Here is a 12,109-nt window from a genome sequence, read left to right as displayed (position 1 = left end):
CCTGCTGCAAGCTCTGTGCAGGAAGCCAGTCAGGCCCAGCCAGGCCCCTGTCCTTAAAGCCTGGGGTCCTGCCATGTGCTTTACAGAACTCATTCTACTGTTCTCCCTTGGTTCATAGACCTGGAATTTCCCTTTCTTGTTTTGAATTAGGCAGCATAGCTGCCTTTTTTGGGGAGGGGATGGGGCTGGGAGCAGCCTGGTGGTTTGAACTCAGGACTGTGTGTTTGCTAGGCAGGCACTATACCACTTGAGCCAATGCTTCCAGCACTTTTTGCTTTAGGTTATTTTTCAGATAGACTCTTACTTTTTTTTACCTGGCCTTGGACCACAGCATCCAGCTTTTTTTGTTGAGATAGGGTCTCGCTACCTTTTTGCCTGGGCTGGCCTCAAACTGAAATTCTCCTGGTCTCTACTTCTTGAGTAGTTGGGATTATAGGCATGAGGCAGTATGGTAGAGCATCTGCATACAAGTGGGAGACTCAGAGTCTAAACCCCAGCATCACCAAAAAAAAAAAGCAGAGAAGCAACAAAAAAACCAGCAGGAAAGCAGTGCTAAAAGATACAGCCCAAGATTGGTCAAGGCATACTGTAAAAACATTACAAAAATAAATTAAACCCAGCCATTTTTTTTCTTTTTTTTTTGTTGACAGTTCAGGGGATTGAACTCGGGGCCTTGCACTTGCTAGTTAGTCACTCTACCACTTGAATCATAACCCCAGCCCTGAGAATCTCAAGATTGAGGTCAGCCTGAGCTACATAGGAAGACCTTGTAAAACAAACAAACAAAATTTACCACCCCCCCCAGCCTTCCCCCATATAAGAGTTCATGGGAAAGGTGGCAGGACTAGTGAAAGTCTCTGCATTGACCCTTGGTTTACTTTGCTTTCTTAATTACTGGCTTTTCAACATGTTTTACCGCTTATGTTAGTTTTGATCAGATTTCATATTTTTCTTGAAATGGTAGAAAGATTGAAAGATTTTCTAACTTGCTAGTATAATTTTGGTAAGAAACAGAAACTTAGAAAGATAGAATCAGTGATTAGCAGTATGGGAAGGAAGGAAGGGCGGACATTGTCTAGAGAGCCACAGATGGAATCAAATCCTAGGGAAAAGAACAGCCCACAGCCAGGTGAGGAGGGATCAGACAAAGCACAGAAACAGGCACCATGACTGAGAATAGCAATGGCTTCCCCCAGGAGTACCAGCAACCAGTAGAAACAGACTTACAGAGACCATGTATTTAACATAGTTATGTGTAATATATTCAAGGATTGAAAAAGAACTTAAAAATATCTACAGGAAAAAACATCCTTGAAAAGTGGCTCATATTTAGGTTGGCTTGGAATTAAATCCTGACCCCATAACTTCCTAGCTGTGTGACCCTGGGTTAGCCAGAAATAGGAATTTTTGTATAAAATGTCCCAAACTTTAAGGACTAACCATATTTATCTGTTGGCTGTACCTCTTTGCATTTTTTTTTAGTGATTGTTCTGTCTAGGGTTATAAATTGCCCCCATACTCATTATAGTTTGTGGAAGTTAATCTTACACTATTTCTTATAAAATGTAAGAATGCCACTTGTCTAGATTTGTTTTTCCCTTGCCTATGCTATAATTGCCATATATATTACACCTGTGTGAGTTGTAACCCTCACAGTGTTACAGATTTTGCTCTGGTTACATGAATGTTGAAGAAACTAATAGGAACAGCTTACCTTTTACATTTATTCATATATTTACCATTTTTGGTATACTTAATTTCTTTCTAAAGATCTGAATTTTAGCCTGGTCTCCTTTTCCTCCAACATGAAGAAATTCCTTTAGCACTTTTTTTTTTTTTTGGTGATACTGGGATTTGAACTCAGGGCTTATACCTTGAACCACTCCACCAGCCCTTTTTTATGATGTGTTTTTTTTTTTTTTTTTTTTGAGATAGGGTCTTGCGAGCTACTTGCTTGGGCTGGCTTTGAACTGTGATCTTCCTGATCTCTGCCTCCCAAGTAGTTAGGATTATAGGTATGAGCTACCGGCTCCTGGCTTAGCATTTTTTGTAGTATATGTTTGCTGTGACAATTTTTTCATTTGTATTTCTCCCAAAATGTCTTTAGTCATTGTTGGAGTTTGTTTTAAATGGATATAAAATTCTGGGTGACACGCATAGGAAATCAATGTGAGTCAATGGCCTGTATAGCTATCCTTATCTCAACCAGCAAAAACCCTTGTCCCTTCCTGTTATTGCTTATACTCTCTCTACAACAAAATTAGAAATAAGGGCAAAATAGTTTCTGCTGGGTATTGAGGGGGTGGGGAGGGAGAGGGAGGGGGTGGAGTGGGTGGTAAGGGAGGTGGTGGGGGCAGTGGGGAGAAATGACCCAAGCCTTGTATGCACATATGAATAATAAAAGAAAAAAAATTAAAAAAAAATAAAATTCTGGGTGACAGGATGGAGATGTGGTTTAAGCAGTAGAGTACCTGCCTAGCAAATGTAAAGCCCTGAGTTCAAACCCTAGTACTGCCACCAAAAAAAAAAAAATTTGGGTGAGTTTTTCTTTCAATACTTAATTGTCATTCTCTTGTTTTCTGCTCTCTATTCTTGGTAACTAAATGATCATCCATTGGCGGTGGGGAATGTAGGTCGGTGGTAAGAGTGCTTACCTAGCATGCATGAGGCCCTAGGTTTAATCCCCAGCACCATTAAAAAAATTTCTCTATATCATTGTTTTGTATATAATGGGTAGTCCTTCTTTTGCTTTTTCTGCTAGGGATGGAACTCAAGGCCTTGCACATTCTAGGCAGGTGCTGTACCACTGAGCTACCACCTCAGCCTTTGTGTTTTTCAAGATAGGGTCTTGCTATGTAACTCAGACTGGAATAGGTCTTTTTTTTTTTCCCTGACTTCTTTTGAGATTTTTCTCTTTGTCTTTGTCTTTTAGCAGCTTGATATACCTGGATGAGAGTTCCTTGTATTCATCATGTTTGGCATTTGTTGAGATGCTGCTGCTTTTTTTTTTGTGGCACTGGGATTTGAACTCAGGGCTTAAAGCTTGCTAAGCAGGCACTACCACTTGAGCCACTCTGCAGCCCTGTTGAGCTTTTTTTTTTTCTTCATTTTTATTAGGATGTAGTCGTCCTACAGGGGGGATTCATTTCGACAGTTGTGAATAGGCTTCTGTTGTACATTGGTTAGATCGCCCCCAACTGCCTCCTCCCCCTTAAAGCAATCACGAGATCTCATTGCTCTCTTGAGCTTCTCGAATGTGTGAATTCATGGCTCACCAAATCGGGGACATTTTTTGGCTATTTTGTTCTTAAAATATTTTTTCTACCTCATCTCTTTTCTCCTTCTGGGTAGTAATACATACAGATATTTTAATTTTGTTTCACAGAATGGTGAAGCTGTTACTTTTTTTTTTTAAATTTTTTTTCTGTTTTTTGGTATACAGCTTTTAATCAAATTTCCTGATTGTTCCGTTATCTTCAGTGTGCTATTAAGACTACAGACCTTTTAATTTCAGATACTGTTGTAGAATTTCCATTTGGAAATTTTTCATAGCTTCTCTTTCTCTGTTGCAGTTTCTAATTTGTTCTTTCATTAGTTTATTTTCCCTTATGTCCTTGGGTCTAGTTATAACAGATGCTTTGAGATCCTTGTCTGCTGAATTTCAATATTTGGACCATTGCAGGGTTAATTTCTATTGCTTTCCTGATTCTTTATATATTTAGTAGTTTAGGATTATATCTCAGATATTATGATTGATATGTTGTGGACATTCTGGATTCTGTTGTATTCCTCTTAAAAGTAGTTTTTGTTCAGCACCTGAAATTTCATTTCAGTTATTTCATAGGCTTGGCTGCTTGGAATCTGCCCTACTCTGCTGTTAGCCTGGAGCTTGGGCAGAATTTGAGGTCTCCCACCCTTTCCAGCTGTCACACTTGTCTCAGTCTCCTAACCAGAACTGAAAATTCGAAGGATCCCCCAGTGGAGAGGGCCACTTTTCTTTCAAGAGCTGACTCCTGTCCATGTTCTCCCTGCTTTTGTTTGCTTTTCAGTAACTTCATGTACTCGTTGTACATTTTGTCCAGGGTTTATAGTTTTTACTGTAGGACAATTGGTCTGATATGTGCTAGAAGAGGAATTAAAAAATTTGTTTGGCAGTACTAGGGTTTGAACTCAGGGCCTTGTGTTAGGCAGACATTCTACCACTTGAGCCAGTCTACCAGCCTGACTCTGATATACCTTTAAAAAACTGTTGTGTGGGTTGAACAAAACACTGTTATGTGTAATGTTGCAAAGTGGTAGGTGCACATAAAGCTAAACTGGAGCTTGGGGCTACTTTAAATTTGCTTTCTATGTCTCCTTTTGCACTTCCTGGCCTGCCTGCCTTCCTCCCTCTCTCCTTCCCTCCCTCTCTCCCTCTCTTTTTTTTTTGGTGGGTGTGGGATTTGAACTTGGGGTTTCATGCTTGCAAAACAGGCTCTCTACCACTTAAGATGTGTCTCCAGTTCATTTTGTTCTGGATATTTTTTGGAGATGGGATCTCAGGAACTATTTACTCAGCTGGCCTCAAACTTTGGTCCTTCCTGTCGCAGCCTCTCAAGTAGCTAGGATTTTGTGTGAGCCATTGGCATTTGGCCTCTTTGGCTTTTCTGTGGTGACACAAGCAACTATTAGCTTCACAGCAGGTTTTTTCCTGCCTTAGCACTCTTGAAATCTTGGGCCAGATAATTCTTTGTTTGGTGCATTATAGAACAGTTAGTAGCATCCTTGACCTCTGCCTCTACAGTAGATGGTTAGTAGCAGTCTACAAGTGGTAACAATAAAGTTGTTTCTAGATAGGGCTAAACATTCCTGGGGAGCAAAGTCACCCCAGTTGTGAGTCATTGCTTTACATGTGTGAGTATCTTTAGTACTTTTGTGTTCAGCTTCCCCTACTTTCTGATGTTACTGGTTGCTGCCTTTGAAGTCTGTATGGCTCAGTGTCTTCCTAGCTGGATTAGCTACTTGCCTCTTCTTACTTCTAGCTGACTTTGGGGCTTTTGTCCCTGTACTTCTATCTCTGGGGCCTGTTGAGAGCCTAGTCACACCACACTGCGTGCAACCACTGGGGTGTTCCTAAAATTGCCTCCCTCTGCACTTTGGCCTTGTATGGCACTTTTATTTATTTTTTGCAGTACTGGGACTTAAACTCAGGGCTTTCACCTTGAGCCACTCCACCACCCCAATTTTTTGTGAATAGGGTTTTTTGAGATAGGGTCTTGCAAACTGTTTGCCCAGGCTGGCTTTGAGCTGCGATCCTCCTGATCTCTGCTCCTGAATAGCTTGGATTACAAGCATGAGCCATTGGTGCCCGACTCATATGGCACATTGTCTGTTTTTCCACATTGCCTTCTGACTAGTTACTCTTCAGGTTTAGGTAAAGTATAATGTTAATTGCAGTGGCACTTTGTTACTCTTGGCTTTTGCTTTTTTTTTTTCTTTCATCACTCTGTAGGTAGTGCTGGCAGTTGGAAGACCTGATTTTAAACTTGGCTGACTGGATGTCCTTGGGCATGATTCCTCAGTTGTGACAGGAGGGGCTAGAGTGAGCTCTTTACTTGTCAGTGTTTATTTTGCTCTTAAATTCTTTCCTGTTGTCTTTTTGCCTAGGCCTAGCCTGTGTTAGCTGTTGCGTTAGTAAGCGCATAGGTGCTGGGCGGGTGGAATCTGCAAGTCAAGTGTAAGTGCACAGATTAGGTTGTATGGCACTTGACATTGATTGCTGGTAGCAGTGGCATGCCTGGAGTTTGCCGTCCCGACTGACTTTGTATTTTCCTTTTCACAAATCATTTCTTGTTGCCTTCCTTTCAGCTTTGTCACTTTGTGATATTAAACCTGCCTTAAATCATTATATAAAACATCATAAATTGCCTCAAAAAAACCTCCAGCTCCAATGAAGCTGTGGAGGTGTTGGCACACTTATCTTAGGGTATAATATAATACGTTTTTTTTCTCTTCTTTTTAATACTGTAGTGTTCTAAGAACCAAAGCATTTAAGCCGGATGGAATTTAGCATCAAAAAAAGTCCTCTTTCTGTTCAGAAAGTTGTAAAGTGCATGAAGATGAAGCAGACACCAGAAATCCTTGGCAGTTCAAATGGAAAGACTCAGAACTGCGAAGTGAATCACGAATGTTCTGTGTTCCTCAGCAAAGCTCAGCTTTCTAACAGTCTACAGGAGGGGGTCATGCAGAAATTTAATGGCCATGATGCTCTACCCTTTATTCCTGCTGAGAAGTTGAAAGATCTCACTACCCGTGTGTTTAATGGAGAACCTGGAGCTCAGGATGCCACATTGTGTTTTGAGTCCCAGGAAGTGAAGGGAATTGGGACACCACCCAACACTACCCCTATCAAAAATGGCTCTCCAGAAATTAAGCTGAAAATCACCAAAACATACATGAATGGGAAGCCTCTCTTTGAATCTTCCATTTGTGGCGACAGTGCTGCTGACGTGTCTCAGTCAGAAGAAAATGGACAGAAATCAGAAAGCAAGGCGAGGAGGAGCAGGAAGAGGAGCATAAAATACGATTCTTTACTGGAGCAGGGCCTTGTGGAAGCAGCTCTAGAGTCCAAGATCTCCAGTCCTGCAGAGAAAAAGGTATTTGTGGGGGATTCTGTCAGGTGCATGATATGAGCAGTGAGTGGGAACCCACATGAGATGCCATCATGTGTGTGATGGCAGGTGGAGGGGTGGGATCAGGCCTGTTGCTGGTAGCTGCTCTCTTACCCTGTCTGTATGCAGCTGATGCTGATGAGGCCTTGGCTTGAGTCAGGCTTCAGGCTCTATGATTCCCGAATGTTGCCTCCTTTAGATCCACAGCTTCCTGCCGTGCCCCTTGAGCAGCCTAAAGAGGCTAAGTGTTTAGGATTAAAATGGCTAAAAAGAGGCCAATCCAGTTTCTGAACCTAGGTCTGCCATATCCTTGCTGAACTACTTCAGACTGTGCTGTTTTCATGGATCTCGTCTCCCAGACAGTTTTTGGCTGAGTGGTCAGTGGCGGCACATGGGACCTAGCATGAAACTTAAGACAATGCCACCTGATGAGTGGGGAGCAGAGCTGTGCCATGCACAGCTTTCCATACTCTACTGTCCACGTGGCAGTCTCTTCAATCACGTGGTCTAGCAGATGGCCCTCCTTGAGGGCTGTGCCTCATACCTTCTTGTTCTTCGTTCCCAGGGCAGAGCCCAGCACTGTACTCCCAAATAAGCATGTATTCAGTCATCAAAGCCTGAGGAGGAGGGCTCTGGCTTCAGGTGGAAGAACATGTGGTTATGTTATTCTGCCAGGTGATTTGTGTCACCATGTCTTAATGTGACACACAGGATGTCCCTAAGAACTCAATAAGTAATAACATGTAAAACAGCCAAGAGGCCTGGGCCTTGGCAGAAGGAAATAGGGGCTCCAGGCAGGCCCTGCTCATCTGGCTGGTTGCTGAGGGGCACTGGGTGTTGTCGGCCTTCATGTGCAGCTCCCTCTTTCCTGGGAGGAGTCAAGATAAGGAACCCAAAACTCCTATGAGTTGGTAGCATCACCAAGATGGAATATTTAGCATCACCAAGATGGAATATTTAGTTTAGAATTGTAGTTGTGGGATTTTGTTAATGATTTTCACAGATAAGAGGAGGAAGAGTTGAAATTTCCTTGAAATCATTAAAATCATGACGCACTTTGAGGTTTTAAAAACAGTGTTGTGTCTTGTTGTGTTTCCCTACCCATCACGGAAGATCACATGTAGGGTCTTATGCATGCTACAAGCATTATACCACTTGAGCCATGCCTCCAGAAAAAATCGTGGCTTCTGAGTTCTCAGGAGCTCTTCTGCTCTTGCTAATGTAATTTCAAAGGTTAATCTTTTAGACCAGTTTAGTAACCTGGACTGGTGGGATGATACTTGGAAGTGCCCATGATTGTAGTGAACCTTAAGCTTTCACAGGGAAAAAGGCCTGGGCAAATTGTCAGAAGCCTGGCTTTTATTTCTGCCTCTACCACTTAGTTTAGTTAAAACTTGGGAAAATAACCTGAATTTTGACTCTTTCTACACAGTGGGGGTAAACATGAGATGGTATGCAGTCATTTCAGCACTGATGTCTCTTGAAAGTGTATGATGTGTGATCTCTGCCAGCCCTTATAGACAGGTTTTAGGGCTGTTGTCCTCAGTTCACAATGAGGAAACTGAGGCTTTTATTCAATTATGTAGTGCTCTTCAGAGGGAGGATCAAGAGGTTGGAGATGTGCTGGCTGTGTTTGCTTCCACTAGGGAGCATAACCCATGAGTGGCTTGGGGGGAGGATTTGCCCTTGCAGAGGATGTTCAACCTCAAAATCTGCTCATGTTTCAGAGATAGAGAAATTGAAGTTCAGAAAGCTCTGAGCATTCAGAACATGTGAATGGTAGGAGTGGAGCCCCTGCTTCCACATAGGGGGTCTTCATGTTGAGTGAGGCACATGTTCTTGAGGACTGGCCGTCAGACACATGGCAGGATCAGTAGGATTTGGGGTTCTCTGAACAAAGCACCATGAAAGACCCAAAGAACTAGATTTACAGAGAGATCTTTGTAATGCCGAGCACTCGCTGTGTGCGAGGTCCTGTGCTGATCCTTTAGTAGCAGTTGTGATGAAGTGATGTTGGAGCTGGGATCTAAAATACAACAGCAGAGCATGCTTGTTTTTAGGGATATATTTCTTGTGCTGGAGATCAAACTCAGGATCTTGTGCAGACACGCAAGTGCTCTTCCAGTGAGTGACACCTCCAGCCCTCCATGTGTGTTTTGAACCTTCAGCCTGCAGGTCTTTAGATAGAAGGCTGGATTTAGGGGTAGTTGCCAGAAGTGTTAATGTTTGTCTTTTGTTGTTCACTTCCAGATTCCAGTTAAGAAAGAGTCCTGTCCAAACACTGGCAGAGAAAAAGACCACTTGTTGAAATACAACGTGGGTGATTTGGTGTGGTCCAAAGTGTCAGGTTACCCTTGGTGGCCTTGCATGGTTTCTGCCGATCCACTCCTTCACAGCTATACCAAACTTAAAGGTACTGCCTTTTTCTTGTTGTTCTGTCTTCCTCTTCTGCACCTAACCCTCTTATCTCCATCCTTCTTTCGCATGCTTCTCTAAATGGCCCTGCTATACCCACTTTTGCAGCTTTACCCAAGGTGGGCAGTGGTTCAGATGAAACATGGCCATTTCCTAAATAAGCATTTCACCTGATTGCTAAGGGAGACACTGTCTTTGCCTTAGTACTTTCGAGATTTATTTATTTATTTACTTATTTATTTTGTGGTACTGGAGGTTGAACCTAGGCCTGTGTGAATGCTAGGCAAGTGCTCTACAACTTCAGCAAGGTCCCCAGCCCTTAAAGTTTTATTCTAAAGAATTGATTATTTAAGCTGGGTGCCAGTGGCTCATGCCTATATTCATAGCTACTTAAGAGGCAGAGATCAGGAGGATCACTGTTCAAAGCCAGCCAGGGCAAATAATTCCCAAGACCCTGTCTCAAAAAACACATCAAAAAAAGAGCTGGTGGAGTGGCTCAAGGTGTAGGCACTGAGTTCAAGCCCCAGTACCACAAAAAAAAAAAAAAATTAGATATATAGTGATTTCTTATTTCAGCATAATTTGCAAAATAGTAGTTTTTAATAAACTAAATTAAACTAAGTTATAAAAAACATCTAAGTTTCTGTTTTAGGCTTGTAGGAAGAGAGAAAACAGCTAGGTACAATCATCTTTATCTTACAAAACTTTATGTAATAACTGAAAAACATTAAGACTGCTGTTATCAATACAGAGCAAACACTTAAAATAATAATTTAACCCATAAACATGTTTTTGGATGAAAAATAAACAAAGAATCAGGTGGTCTGAGATTCTTCTGGATTTTGTGTGTGTGTGATAATGGGATTTGAACTTGGGACTTGGCTTGCTAGGCAGGCACTATACACTTGAGCCACACCACTGGTCTCTCCTTTCTTTCTTTTTTCAGACAGGGTCTCACTATGTAGCCAAGCCTGGCCTTGAATTTGAATTCTCTGTGTAGCTCGAACTGGCCTTGAATTTGCAGTTCTCTTGCCCCCGCCTTCCTAAGTGCTTGGATTATAGGCATGAACCATCATGCCTATAAAGTTTGTCTGGAGTAAGTTTGAACTTGATTCAAAGAAGGTGAGATGAGCCAAGCACAGAATTGGGGCTGAGCAAGTTGATGCTTTTGATCTGCATCTGTCAGAAGTGTGGACAATCAGAGCCATGGCTGGACTAGGCCATGTCCAGTATTGCTGGCCAATCAGCTGTATGTGGCCCTCAGTTGCACATGTGAACATGTGTGTCCTAGTCTTTGACTAGAGGCCTGTGTTCTCATAGAAGGGATGTCTTCTTCCACCTGGGCCTGGGTCCTTGTACTGCCACCTGCACTGCCAGGCAGGCTTGTCGGATGACTGTGGGGGCTGTGGGGAGTTACAGATGGCAGTACCTCCTGGCTGGGTTCACTATGAAGAAGACCCGAGTGACCCTTCTTGTGTCCTGTCCTGTCCTCTTATCATGTGGGTGGCTGTGCTCTGCTGTGGGGCTTGGGTGCAGGTGTGTTCCACCTGTGGCAGAAGAATCTCTGGCCTGGCTTTGACTCTGCCTCCTTGGGGAACCTTTGGCAACCTGGCTTTCCAGAATGAGGGGAGTCCCTTTCAAGGGACTGCAAGAACCCCAAGTATACTTCAAGGCATCTAGACTTAGAGTGTGAAAGGAAATTCTGATTGAGTAGAATCTGTCCTCTTTTGATGGGGAATGGATCTTCATACCTACGGCCCTGGTGCAGGTATGCACATGTATGTGTATGCGTGTCTGTGTGTGCGTGCGTGGGTGTGTGCTCCTATCTGCTTGTGTGAGGAGTTGCTACTCACTGTCTAAATCAGCAAATGTCTGTGCTTCCACATCATTTGCATGACACCCTACAGTGTCTGGGGTTTTTTCCTATTTTTATAAAGCAGTGTTAAGATTTCCCACTAGGATAGTGGGTGTGCCTTCTACTTGTAGGTCTGTCACTTCTGCTTTACCTGTTTTGGGGCTCTGGTGCTCACCAAGGACCAAGGCAGAAACTCGGGCATGTGTCTTTTGTTTCCCATGGAACTCTGTGGCCTCTTGTTCTTGTGACTTTGCCCCTGTGCTCCATTCTTGCTTCTGTAGACACCTGGCCTTGTCTACATCTTTATGGCTTCTCTTCTAAGGCTGTGAGGCAGCCTTGTCTTTCATAGAATTCGCTCTGTGCATGTGAATGGCTGCTGTCAACTCAACAGGCTTCACAGAATCTGGAGAGACTGTGGCTTAGTCTAATTCAATGGGCTGGGGCAACCTGGTCTGTGAGCTGTGATGGGGAGGAAAGAAGCACAATACAGTTGGGCTCCGGGACTTTTAGAGGCCAGGTTTTTCAGAGGGAGTATAGGTAGGGGCGGGAGTAAGTGAAAAGCATTTTCAGAGATTGGCACAGGAAAGAAGGCTCACTCTTCAATGGTGTTGGGATAACTGGCTAATTATGTGATAAAATAGAGCAAGGAGGTACTCACTGCCCCCCCCCCCTTTTTTTTTTCTGAACTGGGGTTTGAACTCAGGGCCTTGTACTTGTCAGGCAGATGCTCTACAACTTGAGCCACACCCCAGCCCAATACTTACCTCTTGGCTTGGATCAAAGTAAAATTCATATAAAGACACTCAGAAAGAGGAGAAAAATTGGGTTATGTTAAGAAAGTTCTAAGTAGGAAAGAACTTAAAAAATGTTACGGTTGTTTACTTTACATACTTGGGCCTGATGTGTTACCTGATACATCAGGATCATTTTTCTGTATCATTAACTATAAATGTTATTTCATTGCATGTACTGTAACATATTTTCCTTATTATAAAACTGCTAACATATATCTGTCTATATTCATTTTCATTCCTAAGAAAAATTCCAAGTACTGAAGTAATAGAAGAAATGTTGTGCACAGTGGGTAGGGCTGGAGATCTCCCTCCCTTCCTCCCCTTGGACTGAGAGTCACCCTTTTGACTGGCTTACCTGTGTCCCATCTCCCTTTCAACCTCAGCAGAATCTTGTA

The 12,109-nt window shown here is 42.8% G+C and overlaps 1 protein-coding gene across 2 annotated transcripts in view; it reads left to right on the top strand.

The window, feature by feature from the left end:
* The window catches only part of Nsd2 (nuclear receptor binding SET domain protein 2), a 70,072-nt gene that overhangs the window by 8,152 nt on the left and 49,811 nt on the right, over positions 1-12,109 (top strand). For both annotated transcript variants that reach the window (XM_074042744.1, XM_074042745.1), the window contains exons 2-3: positions 6,010-6,635; positions 8,901-9,063. In XM_074042744.1, coding sequence (XP_073898845.1) covers positions 6,039-6,635; positions 8,901-9,063 — 760 coding nt within the window. In that variant the 5' untranslated portion in view covers positions 6,010-6,038. The remainder of the gene's footprint in view (positions 1-6,009; positions 6,636-8,900; positions 9,064-12,109) is intronic.

Source organism: Castor canadensis, chromosome 9 (assembly GCF_047511655.1).
Source record: "Castor canadensis chromosome 9, mCasCan1.hap1v2, whole genome shotgun sequence".
NCBI classification, from domain to species: Eukaryota; Metazoa; Chordata; class Mammalia; order Rodentia; family Castoridae; genus Castor; species Castor canadensis.
The sequence above is the reverse complement of the archived record's forward strand: the minus strand, read 5'-3'. Positions and strand labels throughout refer to the sequence as shown.